Source organism: Corapipo altera, unplaced genomic scaffold, assembly GCF_003945725.1.
Source record: "Corapipo altera isolate COAL_440 unplaced genomic scaffold, ASM394572v1 44, whole genome shotgun sequence".
Classification (NCBI taxonomy): domain Eukaryota; kingdom Metazoa; phylum Chordata; class Aves; order Passeriformes; family Pipridae; genus Corapipo; species Corapipo altera.
Genome location: NW_020884880.1, coordinates 9,200,769 through 9,218,825, shown reverse-complemented (window position 1 = coordinate 9,218,825; position 18,057 = coordinate 9,200,769). Strand labels below are relative to the sequence as shown.

The 18,057-nt window shown below is 38.6% G+C and overlaps 1 protein-coding gene across 13 annotated transcripts in view; it reads right to left on the bottom strand.

Annotated features, from left to right (window-relative positions):
• Nucleotides 1-7,017: 7,017 nt before the first annotated feature.
• The window catches only part of HDAC9 (histone deacetylase 9), a 456,848-nt gene continuing 445,808 nt past the window's right edge, over nucleotides 7,018-18,057 (bottom strand). For all 13 annotated transcript variants that reach the window (XM_027639053.1, XM_027639054.1, XM_027639060.1 and 10 more), the window contains one exon: nucleotides 7,018-11,002. In XM_027639053.1, coding sequence (XP_027494854.1) covers nucleotides 10,963-11,002 — 40 coding nt within the window. In that variant the 3' untranslated portion in view covers nucleotides 7,018-10,962. The remainder of the gene's footprint in view (nucleotides 11,003-18,057) is intronic.

The window sequence follows — 18,057 nt, the reverse complement described above, 5'->3', positions numbered from 1 at the left end:
CATTTTTGTGTTCCTTGCAATCTATATTCAAATCACAACAGCCAACACATCTAGCAGGGTAAAGAAAATGTCTAGTTCCTGTGTGTGGATTGTTACACAACCCAAACAGTTTTCTCTTTTGTGAAGGTTATTTAAAAACAAGGAGCAAGTAAGAAAAGAAAAAACACAAAGAAACTACAGGATATGATTCATAAAAGTCCCACGTCTCCTCTATATGCACATACAGTCTTCTTTGAAAAAATAAATAGAAGTTTTTGTTGTTTAGCAATGTTCCAGTAAGTAATACACATGCCAGAGAACAAGCAAGCTCAAAACAATAAGCTAAAATTAGAAGAGGCAGATTCAGCATCTGAAGTCACACTTACTTTATAATGTGAAGGCATCTGGAAGAAATATAGTCACATGGACAGTCTGGGTGCTGGCATAAAGACTGTAGCTCTGGAGATTCTTCCATCATCTACAAGCTCTATGTGGATCCTCAAACAACTCTTTTAATCCTATCTGTGAAAAGAGGCAACTGGCCTGCTTCTGTGGCTGTTGTGAGAATGAAACCCTGGCTGTTTACAAGGATCTTGGATTTTTGTGTTGAGTGCCACAGAAAAAAAAATATTTCTTCAAACCACTCAGTTTTAAAAAGTGCCCAAAAAGTAATTCACTTTGAGCCATTTTGCTATGCAAAGTAAGTCTATTTCTGTTGAAATGGAAGAGACAGAGAAAGACATGGTGCACCCTAGTACTGACCATTTGTCAGCACTTCAGTATTAATATCAATAACATTTTTTTCTGACATATTTTTCTCCTAACTTAAAAACAATAACAAAGTTCTGTGCAGCAGATATTGCTAGCCACAATCAATTCTCAGTAGACCTCATCAACTCAATCAATAAAACACTTAAATCCCTGTAGGAGACCTGTTCAGCAACAGTAAGAAGCAGCAAGATCTATGTAAGAGTCTGTGACTAGGACCACTCTTCCATAGTGAGCCATCAAGCAGTAATCAAAGAAAGAGTTACTTACACCTACAGCAGAGGAAAGGACAGCTGTCATGACTACATGCAAATTTTGACATAACAAAGAGGATTCAGGTGGAACTATCTGACAGCACTCTAGATGTACATCTGCAGGTCAGATATGGGCTTTAAAGGAGATAACACGAACTATGGTAGCTCAATGAAGATGGAAAGATTTCATCGCAAGGCAATACTATATTGTGATGATGCTTCTTCTTATGAAATAACTTCCTGGACATTTTAAAGGAGAACTGGAGCATATTAGTTTTTGAAGTTTTTATGTTCTTTTTGCTGTTTACAGATGATACTGCAGCTGTTCTTAAACCATGTGTTCAACTTTCAGTACAAACCCAAACACCCACTGCAGGCTCAGAAGGAGCCAGGACTGGTTCCTTCTGGCTAAGGTGGCAGAGACTGAACTGCTACACATCAGATCTAGTGACAGACAATACACATTTGCATTTCAGCTAACATAATATGTATTTATATACCACAATTTTGAGGGGACAAGGAGAGGCAGTTGAGAATGAGAGAAATCAATTGCAGGATTATTTTCGGCCTTGTTTCCTAAGAATCAGTTATTATTTTGGTAGCTAGAACAAGTAATCACCAAAATTTTCCCTACTTGTAGACCAAATTAATTATAACAAGACTAGATTAATTATTGACTCTATTCCAGATTGACTACAGATGTTCCAATAAGGTTCCCAAAATACCTAAAATATGGAGAAAAATATTCAGCTATTAGAGAGCATCCAAAGGAGGGTAACGAAGATGGTGAAGGGCGTTGAGGGGAAGCCGTATGAAGAGCAGCTGAGGTCACTTGGTTTGTTCAGCCTGGAGAAAAGGAGACTGTGGGGAGACCTCATTGCAGTTACAACTTCCTCGGGAGGGGGAGAGGGGAGGCAGGCACTCATCCCTTCTCTGTGGTGACCAATGACAGAACAGGAGGGAATGGCCTGAAGTTGTGTCAGGGGAGGTTTAGGTTGGATATTAGAAGAAGGTTCTTTACCCAGAGTGTGGTTGGGTACTGGAATAGGTTCCCCAGGGAGGTGGTCCCAGCACCAAGCATGACAGAGTTCAAGAAGTGTTTGGACAATGCTCTCAGGCACATGGTGTGACTTTTGGGGATGGTCCTGTGGAGGGCCAGGAGTTGGATTCGATGATCCTTGTGGGTCCCTTCCAACTCGGCATATTCTGTGATTTTGTGACATAGCCAAAGTTGGAGAGCAGAATTTAGACAATGAAAGGCAAGAGAAGTTGAGAAGAAAATATTACAGATTACCCCAGTTATCTTTATACTCTTTGCTCCTGTGTAGAGTCTGGTAGAACTGCACACAGCTAGGCTGGGCTTCTGTCCCAGCTAAGATAGGTACTGTGATTATGGAAAATGAACCTATACTGACTTGGGAAAACATAAATATTTGTAATGCATGCTTTTACTTTGATTTATTGATGGATATTTTATTTTGATAACAATAATGTTATCACAGAGTAATATTTAATTAGATCAGTTAAAGAATAATGCATTCAAATGCTGTAACCATCTGAATGTTGTAAAATGATGTTGTCTGTATGTTAAATATACCACAAAATAGGTAATTTGGGATCTTATCAGGAATGTTCAATTCAGTTATTAATAATCTATTAATAATCTATTCATGTGACAGTCATAACAGGCCGGGAATTTTTCAGTAACATGTGATCAGAGAAGTTCAGCCTGAAGCAGCATACAAGCTAAGACTATAAAGTCTGGACTTCGTAATCCTGGACTCATGCTCTTACTCGCCTTCTAGTAAAGCACAGAACTTCATTTTGGGTTTTTGTTGAACCTGCTCCATTTTACGATCAAACCCAGAAAAGGACATAAGAAGAATTGTGAAACTTTATTTTACAAGTCTCCAGGAGGCCTTATGAATGAAGTACTGTACCTGGGCCACTGTGATAGCAAAGCTAAAAAATGAACTTTTCTCTTTAAAACCAAGAAAGCAACCAATCAACCAACCAAAGGCAGCTCTAGTATGCTGAAACCATGATTTTAGTATTCTCCTCCTCTTATTTGGCAGGGGAAAGAGACAGAAATAAAGAAGAGAAGTGGCTCAACACATGCTCATTCAGTTCTATCTCACTATTTACCCTTTCTGACAAAGAGCCATCCAACCCTTGCTACTCTTTTCAAAGCTGCCAATGAAAAGAAAGATTTTTCCTGGGGAGGAGGTTCTCCAGGGGAAGAAGTGAAAAAGCATCAGAGAGGGAATATGGAAGAATTCACTCCTACCCACCTACGGGAGATTCCTAGAAGCATTGTTAGCCTGAAGGTTTACAAAAACGCACTCCACATCTCAAAGGAAAGGTCAATTCTGGCAGGTTGATTTTAAAGCAGCAACGGTGTCTAGCTGGAATCTCTCACAAGCTTGGAATGTTAGAAGTAGACCCAGGAGAGAGGGTTTAATGTACAAAAAGCAGGTGAGGCAGCCAGAAAGACATGATGAATGCAATTTATCACAGGGCTCTGCAATTTATCACGATAGAATCACAGGAAACAAGCAAAGCAGAGAAGTAGATAGATAGACTGCATAGATTAAGATCCTCTGGGCATAGCACTTCTTTGAAATATGCCAAGGAAATTACATGTTGCATGCTCAGATTTTCAAACAGTATTTTATTGATGGAATGGAGCTGTGTATTTCTCAAGTTGGGGTCCTTTTCCCCAGAAAAGAAAAAGATGTGTTATTCTGAAGAATGAAAAAAAAAAAAAGAAAAAGCTGAAATTATAGAATGCTGGTTTGCTTCATTCTGGTTTTAATCTCCTTCTTGAGCAGCTCTGGATATGTGCCAGGAGGTAGGGGTTTCCATGCGCAAACAAAGTGCCTGTACTTCCCAGCTACCCTCCTTCCCACTCAGTTTTAAAGTTCAGGTGTATGAGGCTCCACACACAGGAGCAATTTCAGTCTGTGAGCTACTTTTGTCAATGTGCAAGTGATCAAAATGTGCTCACAGTAAACACACTTCTTCCTCACTCCACTGCTTTTGTGGGGTGTCTTTCTCAAACCAGGTCTGTTCTATCAGGGTAACAGTTTTACAGCAGCAGGGCTGGCGCAATACCGTGGTCCAGAGTGCTGCTCCAACGTGCTGGGTACTCCCCACCTCCCACAAATTAGGGGCCTTACAGCTTTCAAAACAGTGCATGTACTATTTAAATTGCTTCACTGGGAGGAGAATTATGTGTTCTGCAACGCCTCAGGACAATGAGCCAAAGGAACTATAGAATAGGAGCTTGGTGTTAGAGCCGGGGCTCTGCTTTGTGTGTGTTTTAGCCTGGTATGTAACATTACTTTTACATTAACATTTGTGGTTCCTTTTTTATGCACTCCAGCTTCACCATGCTTCCCCCTTTATATTTTAACAGTCAGAATCCTATGATCCAACCAGGGTGGCATGTTCAAAGCTCTACTTCTTTTTAGCACTGATTAAAAAAAAAAAAAAGGCAAAAAACCCCCTTAGAGTATTGACAGAGCTTACTTCAAATAGCTTTTATTAACACTAGGACAAGACTATAGCCAAAGAATTATACAAAACACAAAACAAAAAGGATTTTAACAACTTGGTTGAAGACTATTTCACGCCAATCCGGAGCTCATATATCTATAAACAACAAAGTTTTGGAGCACAATATTACTTAACATTACTCATTGGATGCTTTCAGATACAAAAACGTATCAGGAATAATAACAATGGTTCCTTTTACTCTCATGGAAATATTACTATTAACCTTTGAAAATGTTGTCCTTTGGGTCACTCCCACTGATACTTTATCCCTTAGAATCTGCTCTGCCTGGAAAGACAAATTACAGATAAACTTTTAGAGATCTGAGCAAAAGGACTGTTTTTTATTGTAGAAACAGATAGCAACATCAATTTCCCAAGGAAAAAAATAGACACTTCAGCTGTGCATCCCTAGACCAAAAAGTCAGTGTTGTAAAAACCAACGGCAGTAAGTTTGCTTTGAAAGCTTTAGTTATGAGTTCACCAGGTATTGCTTTATGCTTTCCTACTGCATTCTAAATTAGAATATTAAGCCAATCATTAAATTTAAAATAGCAGTAAACTATGCAGCAAGAGACATGTGAACCGTTCCCATAAGACATGTCATCTACACTCTTGTGAAGCCAATAGAACAGATCCACTACTGTCAGTGTTCTTTCAGACAGACTTTTCTAGAAGCAGAACTGGCACTTCGTATCAGAAACAGGTACATGTGGCCAAGCTTAGATCTGTTACTTGGGTTTTGTTTACAGTTTCGTGTGGCTGACTGCAAAGTTCAGGTTTCTTCTCTAGCTGCCTCCCAGACATAACCCAAAGCCTGGTAGAGGAGGGATTTCATTGCTCTTTGAACCAGGACATCCTATGGCTCTGTTACTGCCAATGTGCCTCTGGCCATGCAGGCACACCATCGGAAGGGAGTAATATGTGGGGATCTTAGCACAGAATCACTCTCACTGCATAGCACCAGTGCCACTGGTTTCACACATCCACACAGAAGCATGGCTTCCGTATAAATTACGGCCCTTATAAATTACAGCCCAACTCACAGTGTGCTAATTGACATCCCAACAGCAGTATCTTTGATGGTGCAGAAGAATTTATATTTTGCTATAACCTATTTTAATATGCTGAATCACAGAGCAGGGTGAAGGATTGTGCAGAAGACATATAATTGATTGTTGCTGGAACATCCTTTTTGGTCTTCACCCTCTGTGGTGTTACTTACTAGGGATTAAAACTGAGCTAGCAACAAGATGTCATGGGACAAAACTCTTTTGGATCAAGTGAAAATATTACATTGTTAAAATCAAAATGGGTTCCTTTTGAGGCTTGAGAGGAATGTAAGTTTCACAATTTCTTTTTTTTTTAACAGTCAGCAGACAGCTAGCTAAATTGTACTTTTAAAATACTGCTCCAGTTTGGATCTGTCACAAAAGCATTTAATTGCTGCTAGAAGTGACAAAGGCAGGGGCATCTGTCACAAAAGACAGACTTTTTTTGTGTGGTTTTCTGTGTGCTACAAAAGAGGATTCAATTATAGGTACAAAAATGAAGCAAGTGACATGACAAAGAAAAATCTTGAATGACAATTTAGAACACAAACTCCTTCAAATCCAGGATGAAAAGCAGGTAGAAGAAACTTGATTTAAGAGAAATTCTTTCCTGGAAGGTTCCACACACTACATCCCCCCTCCCCAGGTATATATTCTGTTTTACTTCCATACAGAGTCTGTAAAAAAAAAAAGAAAAAAAAAGTACAATGGTTCACAAAGCTCTATTGTGACCTTTAAAAATAAAACCACCATGCACTGATATGCTTCTGGAAAGGCCACTATTGAGAAAAAAAATAATTTCCCCTATCAGTCACCTTATGAAGTGTCTGCTGGAGGTTGATAACTTCTCAGGCAAATGCACAGTATACACGCAGGGCAGCACACCTGGCTGCTGCTGCTGCTGCTGCTGCTACTTAGGACAGGAAATAGTACAGCAAGCTTCATGTCTGCGTGCGTGTGGGCATGCCTGAGGGACAAGGGGGCATTTCCCAAAGAATAAACGCTCGCAGAGCACCTCCTTGCTCCTGTAAGCTAATAGGAGTTAGTTGTCTCACAGCCATCAGTGCCTTTGGAAAAGTTCCCTCTAATTCTTTGTCCCAGACACATTGCCCTGAAAGTGTCCTGCTGTCTGTCTACAAAAATTAGTTAGTCTCTACATTCTTGTTCTCTACAGGACCTCTGGTGTTGGCTGCAGCATAACCTTTCTAATATTTCATCTCCGGTTATGACTCTCAGCTTTTTAGAGAGGCTGCACTGAGATAAGACACCAACTAAAATACCACATACTCTAGAGAGGGATTAATTTTGCTACTTACATTCAGTTGGCAGCATGTTGTTGACTTTTTTGCAGAGTAAAGGAATAGCCGTCTTTGTTTGCATAACATTTTCTTTTTCTTTTATTATATTTATTTAAGATAGCTTAATGATTTTACTTTTCTCAGATTCACTTGCTTGGAATTAATTGTTTCATTTTTACTGAAAGTAAAATTAGGAAGGTACATGATTAAAAAAGGGAATAATTCTGTTATCTTTACACTGGCAAAATTCCCATGAACTTTGATTATTCACTAAGAATGTTGCCTGAAAAGGGATCATATAATCAAGCACTTCATTGCTGCAGATTATATTAAAGCCAAATGAGCACATACAGAATTCCTGCACACAGAATCCAAAAAAGAAGTGCAAGAAACTCTTAGGTTACAGCAGTTCTGAGATTTGCTGTTCATGATTGTTCTCACTGCAGCCCAGGTAAGAGCATTAAGCTGGATAAAATTAATTCTTTTCTTCACATCCTGAGTCATATCTCTTTTAGTTTTCAGTTTCTACTACACACTGAAGAACCTAAGAATACAAAAAAAGTATTTAATGACCTAAAAGTACAGGAAAAGCATAACAATACAAGAAAAGCCACATTCATCTTAATATTTAGTCCCTAACACTGGAGAAGAATGTGAACTGGAGCAAGCATGTTAGTGGTACTTGCTGCTGAGGCATCTCTCATTCTGGTAGTTGGTGACTTAGGGACACCTTGATTCGGGGTAGAGTGCAAATGACTGCATGCTTCCCCTGTGAGCCTGGGGTGGGGGTTCTGTGGGATGTCCCTCTGCCTGCCTGCAGCCCTTGTACCACCAGCACCAGACACAGGGTCACCCTGGCTCCGAATGCTCTCTGCCACCTCCTCAGCTTCACCTTCTCCATGGAATCACACACAGAAACCAACTTTTTTCCCATCTTGTTTATGCATTTTAGCTCATTTTTAGATGTAATCTAAGCTCAAAGGTAGATATTTTGGCAGCCAGCATGAAATATCTGGGAATGAATTTTCAGAGGTGTCAATCCCTCTAGCCTAAGGGAGATGTCCATGGGAGACATGAGATACTGATGTCTCCTCAAAAACAGTTCTTTAGCCTCTGAATCTGGACATTTGAAACACGTAATTCATGCATCTTTCTGAAATGCTTGCAATTTTTTGTTGAATCCAGTTAAAACTGGTCGTTTTTAAGAATGTCTATGTGAATATTTCCCTGGAAGTATGACTAAAATTGCTGGAAGATATTTTAACTCTAATCCATGGGGAGCTATTGATGGTAATAAAAAATACTGTGAGAAGAAAACAGCAGCAAGTGAAACTGCCCTCTCAGAAAGTCCAGGTCTGCTTTGAAGGAAGTGTTGATATTCACCATAAGCCTCAATCATTTCCCACAGGGCTGTATGGTGCCTTGTAATGACATAATCAAAAAGTAATGGTTCTCCGGAATTAAAGGACAAACAAAAAAAAAAAAAAAAAAGCACAGCCTGATCATCTCCCATTGAAATCAAAGAGGATTTTGCTATTGACTTTAGTGAGAACAGAGCTCTGGACACAATCTGTGTGTAGTTTATTTGCACATTTGCTTATCCAAACGATCCTAACTTCAACCAATAGTATGTCTAGATGTCTGTTTGAGACTACATCTGTATGAATGTATAACTGTGAGTTTGTAATGTGGTTTAATTCAAATTATTTTGGCATTTTAAAAGCATTTCCAGCTACAAAGGACAGCTTTAGTTGATTTGCAACCCAGAATATAGCCTTTGATTTGAAAAGCTTGTAACTCACATTTCAGGTTGGAATTCAGTTTCATGCAAGCTAACGACACAATCAGATTTTGCATTTTAATTAATTTTTAAACGATGTTATTATGCACTCAATTAAAACTTTGCAGCCATTATTTCAAAATGGGAAAAGCTCTACAAGTTACCCATCTCATCAGCTGTAGTCCTTGGTTTTCTTGAAGGGAAATTTCTTTGATGATCACAACAAAGCTGCAGAAAATGGCAAGTAAGATTGCCATCACGAGTCTGCTGAAAATGCAGGATGAACTCCTCACTGCCTTAGTCATGTGAACAACCCCTTCAGAACAGCCTGAAATCAGGCAAGGTGGCTTACACCAGGAGTTAATTTAGCCTGCTGGGACTCGTTGCGTTACTAAAACAAGCATGGTTTTGGCTTGTAAATGGGGGGGGTGGGGGAAGAATTTTATTTCACTTTTTGAGGGTCAGAATTTTATTTCCCTTTCTAAGGGGTATACCTACATTTTAGAGTAAACCTTTCAGAATAAAAGTTTACTTCTCATTATAGGAAATGACATTTTTTTTTTTTTTTAGATTTTCCTTTTCAAAGCATGCCTCAGATTTCTAAATTGTAGTGGAGAGCTTTGGTATAAGTAATAAAAGTCTTTAAAACTAAAATGCTAATAGTAAACAAACCCAAATGCATGAAAGATATAGTCTGACTGCATAACAAAAGAGAATTATATAATTCTATTTGAGTGAAATCTTTCATCTTTGATTTACAGGTTTGAGTCTGCCTATAACTGAAACCATATTGTTCCATATCTTTCATATCATGGCCTTCCCCAAAATCTTGTTTTAATTAAGGTTCCTTTCAGATTTCAGAATAAAAAGCATGACAGTCTTCACTTATGGCTTTAATTTTTTTTTTTTTTTTGAATTTGGAAAATATATAAAAAATGAACATCACTTTCTTTTAAAAGCTGAGCAAACTATCAAATACTGCAAGCTGAATACTTCTCCTGGGGTTCATTAAGTGAGAAAGTTGTAAACAAAACAAAAGTTACTGTAGCAGAGTTTTGTTCATTTGAAGTACTCTTACATACATGCCCTATCTCTTTCTCTGACGGTAAGGCAACACGTGTAACAGTTTAAGCGTTCATTATCAGCTAAAGGCACAACTCTATGTAACGTTCTCAAACATGGAATTAAACAGCTGAAGTCACATTGCAGGGAGATCTTGCTGCACTTTGGGGATCTAAAATAAAGCCTAAACCCTTTGAAGCTTCTTAAGCAACATCAGTCTCTTGGTGCGGGACTACATAAAAGAATCAGTTCATATTCACGTCACGACCTGTAAAAAACACCCCACACAACCTCCACAGAAACACCTGAGCTTCAAATGAGCTGCACGCAGTTACTGAAGATCGTTGCTTTGGAGTCAGAACGCAGAAACATTTCAGAACAAACTAAAAACACATTTGAAAAACTATCCATACTTGATCTCTGCTGCACATATGGTGAGCGCTACTGTCAACTACAGAGGGTACAGCACTTTTTTTTAAAGGCAGAAGATCGCTTGTTTTAGAGATTTGTGGATGTGTTTTTATGATAGAAAAGATTACATGAAATGGGGAGGGATGACCAGGAAAAGGGAAGAGAAAATAAAGCACCACCAAGCACACTACTTCGGGGGACTTATAGTACAAGAAAAAGTCCTTTCCCTTTATCTAAAATCCCTCGTCATAATTTAAACACTTTTCACTTATTCAGCTAAGAATTCATTACAGGAGATTAAAAATTGGCACGTAAAATAAGGGTGGAGATTTTTCTTCATGAAACAGAGCAAAGAAAACAAATTCTATTAACAATTTAACACAGTATGAAAAAAATTACCCAGTAAAAAGTGTCAGAAAGTGAGTCATGGAGTTCACAGAGTATGTTGCTGGCTGTTGCAATTCTCATATCTATGATCTATCATGTAGAATTTTGCAATACTCTATTTCACAATTTCTGTTGGTGAGTGGGTCAAACAGCATATAAAAAGCATGCTCTAGGCTCTTTCTCTCAAGCCCATTTTTCTGTAACTCTAGAATTGTAGCAGTTACATTTAAGGAATCTTTTGGGCTCTTTCAAGTCCATCCAAAGAACAAGTGAAGCTGCTATTCAGAGTGCTGTGCCCAGTGTTTATGTTCCATCTGATCTGTGCCACCCAAGAAGCAGACAAGACATGTCTGAGGGTGCTTTGGGGGATACACAATGATGTCACCCACAGGAAATATCAGGGAGGACTTGGCACTTCACAAGGCTGGCTCTTCTTCCATGGGCTCACCAGCAGCTCTGTAAAAATAAACAGGCAATCAGAATACAGCACAAGAGTACACAATGACATTGTAGATTTTCATGCATAATCAAAGCTGATTTTTCAGCTCTCTCAGATGTTTATTTGTGTTATTCAGTTATCCATAAATAGAGTTTCTTTCTTAGGAAGTATAAACAAATGTCAAGTGGAAAAACATTTTAGATCCAAGCAATCACCAAAAATGTTCCTGTTTATATTAAAATATGTCAGAATATTTTATAACTTTTTGTCCAGAAACGTACATGCTTTGTGTCAATAGAATCAAATAATTTCATGAAAAAAAAAGCTGTGATACTTTATTTTACAAGCTTTTGCAACCAAAAATACATGCATTTATTTTTTTTAATGGCCCATACCATTAAAGCAAAATAGCTCACTAGTAACCAAGTAGTGAGCAGTGTTTCCTCTGAGGTTCTTCTCCAGTCTCTTAATTTTTGATTTTGTTCTTTTATAAACACATTGCCTGCCTGCCTGCAACTTTTTAGACTAAATTCTGAACCTGATCAGCAGATAGCTACCATAGAGAAGGTATCTCTTATAATATAAAATCAGACTATATGTGTATCTTTTACTTGAAAACTTCTGGGAAATATTCAGCTTAGGCAGGATGAGCTCTCTAAGACAACCAATAGGAAAATAATGAGGACACATATGACGACCTGGCCTAAAGTCTTGTAATTCCTTGTATCTGACAAACTACTGCACCTGAGGAATATCATGGCAATTATAAAATGAAAAGCTTTTGAGATCACAGTAGGACCTCACTATTGAAGGGCAAAGAATTTGGACAGAAACCATTTTTCACATCAGTCTGTCAGAATACCATATGATACATGAGTTTAAGAACTCCTTTAAAATAATAACTTCAAGTAATTATGAAATGAGAACAAAAAGTAAATGTAAATTAACAAATGGGGTGTTTACCAGATAATCTTGTAAGCCAGTATAATAACTGACTTCAGTAAAAAATCCCTCAGAAAGCATAAACACATGAGATCCCATGGAAAAGAAAAGTAATTAATGGGGGCTTGCTTGGGCTTTGATAGTTTATTCAGCAAGGAGACCAGAGAATTTTAAATGAATCTGGAATTTATTAAAGTCTTTCCCAATGAAAAAAATCTGAAGTATGTCTTTAAATGATTTTATACAGCTTATTCCTTTATGATTTGGAATGATCACAGCTAGCATGTTGAAAAATATGTCAGGTGAATGATATATGAAAAAGAAGATGTTTTTCAGACTAATCACTTTACAAAGGGTATTGAACCTAAAAGATTATTGATCTATAAATCTCAAATCTTTTGTTCCTCACCACGCGGTGGAGAATGTTTCCTATGTACAGTAACCACTGCAGTTCCCTCATTCCTTTGAGGTGAGGTGAAGCCCTCTTGCATTCTCTCTTTTTACCCTCTTGCATTGTGCTGGCTTACAGCACAGACCACACAGTGGCAGCCAGGGTGGGATGGAGACCAGCCTGCTGCTGAGGTCCTCAGGTGTGATAAAGCATCACACACCACGTGGAGAATTCATACAGATGGTGTATGTTGCTGTTGTGCTGACCATACACTCCACTTTCTCCAGCCACTTTTGGGAAACCTGAACATCCCCTGGCATAACACAGAAGTGCAATAAGCCCTTGTTAAACATCCAGAACCTTATGGGTCTGTAAGGAAAGAGGATAATCTGGAAGCAGGTGACAGCTTAGTTTTTAGGTTCTGCTGTGAGTAAGCAAATGAGAAGCAATAGTTGTTAATTGACTTCAATTGGAGAATGGCAGAGCAGGAAGGAGTGAAGCTCTGGGAAGCCTCTAGAAGTGGGAATGGGAGTTTGGTCTATTTATAAGAACTTAGGGAATCGTACATGCAACAGTCTGTTCACATGTACTTGGCTTCTGGGACTGACATTCTCTTGACCATAGTACAACTGAGAGGATCTTATTCAGGGCTTTATTCTTGGGAAATTTTTCACTGACAAGGGTGCTTCTGAGTGCCAGGAAGCACTCAGACATCCAGTGCTATATTCCAATATATTCCAACAATAGGCCAATATTCTGCATCAACCAGAGTGAAAGCACCAATAAAAATTTTTATGAGCAAGTGGCAGATGCAAGGTCCTTTTTGGAAAAGGAGAGGAGGTTAGAGTGCCCTGGCAATCCAGCTGTTGTCTCTCAGTGTGGGTACTCTCACAACCTTCTTCAGTCTCCTTTTGAAGACTTACGTATATGCTTTAACTTCACTTTATTCGTGTCAGAGAAGTCATTGATCTATCCAATGGCTTATCACTAAAAACACGTATTTTTATGAGATAACGGCTTAGGCCACAGTTTTATGTGAGAGCCAGTACAGTTTCAGGGCCTTCAGTATATGGAGAAAAACACTCTAAGTCCCATAGCACTGAGCAGTGAATCAATATATACCCATTCTGCCAAAATCAAAAGTTCTCAAAAGAAAAATCAAGGGGGTAGACTCTGACAGGCCAAATTTATGTTACTTCAGCTTTGTCACTGTTAGTTACATCAATTCAGTCAGTCTTCTGTAGCTGACAGGAAGTTGGCATAAAAACATAAAATAGGCAACCCCCCCCCTATCCTGTATTGTATGCTCTGACTGGTTCCTCGAGACACAGCTGTGAGTTCAGGTCTGATCTGAACTAATTCCATGTGGTCAGCAGATTCAGAAATACAACAGTTGAGACTGTACTGATTGTAGAATCACAAGTGTGATTTTTCTCTAAGGCTTCACTGTGGCTCATTTAAACTGCAAGTTCCTAGGAGCTGAGCCCTCTTGATTTTAATGGGCTGGGAAGAGTGCTCACCTTTAGCTCTCTATATGTACAATTCTGACCATGGCAGACTGAAGTAGACTCTTCGCCATTAATGCTAAAGAAAATGACTCTGTTTGAACCTTAAAACAAGAGAAATAGATGAGGCAAAAATCCTACCATATGGATAAAATCTGGCAAAACATGTGACATGTTAAATATTGTTCTGTGGCAATTGAGAATAAATGTTATTTATGAGAATATTATTTAAAATACTCAATATCCACAATTTAAAAAGTTAATATTTAAGAATATAGATAAACTCAGAACATCATCCAAAAAAGTAAATGTTTCTCTTACCCTATTTTTTTAAATTAGAATTACAGAGATTCCTCTTAGCTACATCATCACACACATAAAACTAAAAATTCAAGGTATGTTTCCAAGTCACAGAAACTGCTGAACAAAAGATAGATTTTCTGGCACGGTATGGCTGTTTTATGCCATAATCTGTTCCTAATTTAACTCAGCTGTCTCCGGGAAGATCGTTGTAATTGAAAAGCGATCCTCTGGTAGCAGAGAGCTGGGAAAAAAGAGGTACATTTCTATACCATGGAGATGATTCAGAGAGCGTATAAAGATATTCTATAAGAGATCCTAGTAATTTTGAACTTAGTATGGATCAAAGAGAAAGGAACTAAAAGTAAAAACTATCCTAGCTTAAGAGCAGAACAAAGTAACTACACGTATACTCTCAAAAGAGGAAGTAATGTCCAAATAAGGCAAATTAAATAAAATATAAACTCTGGCAAGTTAAATATAAACCCTCAATGAAGCAGAACAAAGGAGAGTCTGAAGAGCAACATGTTAAAGGCATAAAAGCTAATAATAAAAAGATCTTTCAAAATACATCAGAAGAAATGATCAAAGCATAAAAGGAGCATCAAGGAAGGTAGACCACAAAAGCAAAATGAACTATTTATATCTGGGTTCACTAGAGAAGTGTCAGGGAGATTTTATTTTATTATTAGCAGATGAACTATCTTAAACTGAATCAGCACCAGAACAAACTGATATATCAAACATTGCCAAATTTCTAAGAGCAGATGATATTTGTCCGCTAAGTTCCAGGGGAATGTGATTAGGATGCTGTTAAAGAAATAGTCTTTGAGCATATTCTAAAGCTGAACTCAGCATCCATGCAAGAGGTAGAGAAGGCAACAAATGCAGTTCCCCTTTTGGAAACCACAGGAGATACAGTAAGCCTTTATGGGGAAATTGAAAGTAGTGATAGGCATTTAGGTAACAGTAATTTGAGTTAGGTCTTAACACTTATAAAGATGGCAAGCCTTACAAATTTATTAGAAGTTTATGAAGGAAATTAGGGAAGAGGGATCAAGTGACAACCCTGCACAAAGAAAGTCTTCCAACAATTTCATCCCAGTGCTCTGAGGAACCCAGCACATGAGAGAAGGTCCTCTTATAGATTAACAATCCATCAAAAGTAGGAAACAGAAAATAATTTTGGTGAATATTCACCATGGAGGGATTCTACAGAGTATCTGAAAAAGACTAGACTGACTACCAGTAGATTTAGGTGATAATGTTTACCGATCATGACAAAGTGCCAATACTAGTCAGTTCTAAGGTCCATAACACCATTTCTGAGTGGAAAAGCTAAATAAACACAGAATACCCAAAACGGGGGAGGATAGCTTTAACTGTTTTAACAATGAGGGCTACTACTGAGAGACTGGAATTAAGGGTAGTGGGGCAGAGAGCAACAGAAACAAAAAATCCCCAATATTAAGCTACACTGTAAATCCTCAATGTGCCCAGCTCCAATGTGCATGTGCATGCAACTCCTACATGCAACTCTTACTCTCTCTCTTAAAGACTAAGAAAATTTTGCACGGAGAGGGGCAAAAATCATCAGAGGTAAGAAAATATTTTCATACCAGGAAGAATACAGAGTCTTGAGAAGTTGAAGCCTTTAAAACCAGAAATGGTCAAAGATTACGGGTAAGTAAAGCGCTGGTTTTCTTTCTCACAATACAAGAACTAGGAGTTCCCATGTGATTTTATTGGTTAATAAGTTTAGAGCAAAGAAAAAGGAGTACAACGCCTCGTGAGGCTGTGGAATTCACTACCAATTACCAAAGGTGTAAGCTGGTTAAAAAAAGTATTGAAAAGTTTATGCCTCTGTATGTACCCTGGAGGCTTTTACAAAGGATGGGTCAGACACAGCTGTTAAAATCTATCAACTCACCAGGGCAAGGCTGGCTCTCAATCTCTTCTACTCCTGGTTCTCTTCCTTATGCAACCACCACCGGAGGGTGAGAGAAAGGTGGGCAAGATAAGGCTGCAGGCTGACCTGGGGAAGTAGATTCTGTGGGGTATGGCCAGGTAGGTGCTGGTTGCTCAGCACAGCTGAGGTAGATATCCAAATAATGAAATGCCAAGTGAAGCTTTATGAATTGATATACAAACACAGCGAGTGTCCCTAAATGGTGGTTAGCTGTATCCCATGATTCAACCAGTTGCTCTAGTATATAACATAATTAAATGTGACTGAAACTGCAACTAGTAGCTCTGTAACATTAAGAGTAAAAATTACACTTTGTTTTAATTTCCATTTCAGTAAAATCTACGCTCAGCTGAATCAGAGCCATAAAGTCAAATTCTGATAAATGTCATTCTCAAGATTTACTGTTTCCTGTAAAAATAGTAAGTGCAAGAGATCTCCCTCCACACCCTTTTCTTTTTTCCATTTTAAGAAGAAACATCCAGAAGCTCTAATGTATCAGAGACAGCAGGGTACTGAGTATTTTCACAGCACGATTTCTGAAACAGATGTCTGGCCAAAGCAAAATTCTAATCAGCTAAATCTGTATCTCACATAGGGAATAAACAGTTATCAACACACTAAAGTTTTGGTACTTAGAAATGTTTTATAGAGCATGCCTGTTCCTTTAATTGCATCTGTATTTAAATCTGTGTTAGCATCATGCATGTTTTCTTTCCTATCCACAAACCCTTTATTCTATATCTGTTCTCTTCTGAAGTCTATAATCAAGATTCAATTGGACCTTAAAATGCAGAGTTGTGCTTTGGTAAAATAAAACACCAAGAGCATAGCAGCTTTTCACGTTTTTCTTCATTTACCCTGCCAGAGAAAATCAAGTAAAAAAGTAATCAGCACTGTCACTTGAAGAAAAGAAAGAAAGAGAGAAGAAAGAAATAGAAATACTTAATATGGGCCTTAGCCAGGAGCATTTTATCCTTTATTCATCAGTGGTAAATGAGTCAGATATGAGTTGGCCAGGAAAAGAGCTCCTTTACCCAAAATCTGAGTTTAAAGTGAGTCATCTCACTCCAAACACCAATATATCCTCCAACATAACTGGCAAGAATTTCCCACAAAGAGACTCTTGCTGCTGCTCTCTTCATCTGGAGGCCTGACCATCCAGATCTGAAGTCGACAGGATCTTTACCATCAAATCAGTGAAACAGGATTAGAGTTGCAGGCCAGAACTACCAGCCTGGCTGACCGTGGTGGGAATTAAGAGGAAGTAAATGGACTCCTGCTGTAATCAAGGAGCCCTTCAGGCCGACTTGTCAGCCACAGTGCTTTCTGCTCTCATCCCACCCTACCTGTCACAAACAACTTTCCCAAACAAACACTCAATGCAAAAGCTTGCAACAGGTCTTCAAAAGGTGACCCCATCCACAACAGTAGGGGGAAGGGCGCATCTAAGGTGGTCTTACCAAGAGGGTTTGAGACCCCACATGACTTCTCACATCCCTGTAGCCCTGCGTTTGCCATAGGAAGTGGCTGGAGAAGAAGAATTGCATACATAGTCCTTTACTACAACAAAAATTAAAATACGTGAAAAAGCAAGGTTGAACTTATCTACCTTACTGCAGTTTGTGTTGGTATGTGCCTCTGAAACGAACAGCATGCTTATATGAAATGTATGAAATCATACAGAACCAAATAGTGTGCAATGTCACAGAATCAGTCCCTGGACATCCCATGATGGACTTTCATTCATTTTCAAAGTGCATCCAGGCCCTCTCAGGTCTCCCCACAGTTCAGACAACCTCCAGAATCAGACCCTTAGGGGGGCCATTTTTGATCTCATATTCTTCCTTACCTTCACCAGGAAGAAAACAAAGACAATGATGCCCAGAAGCCTCAGAAATCTAACTATCAATTTCGGTCCAAGGGGACAGCACTTTTGTTGTCCTCTCACTCCCTGATGGCAATCTG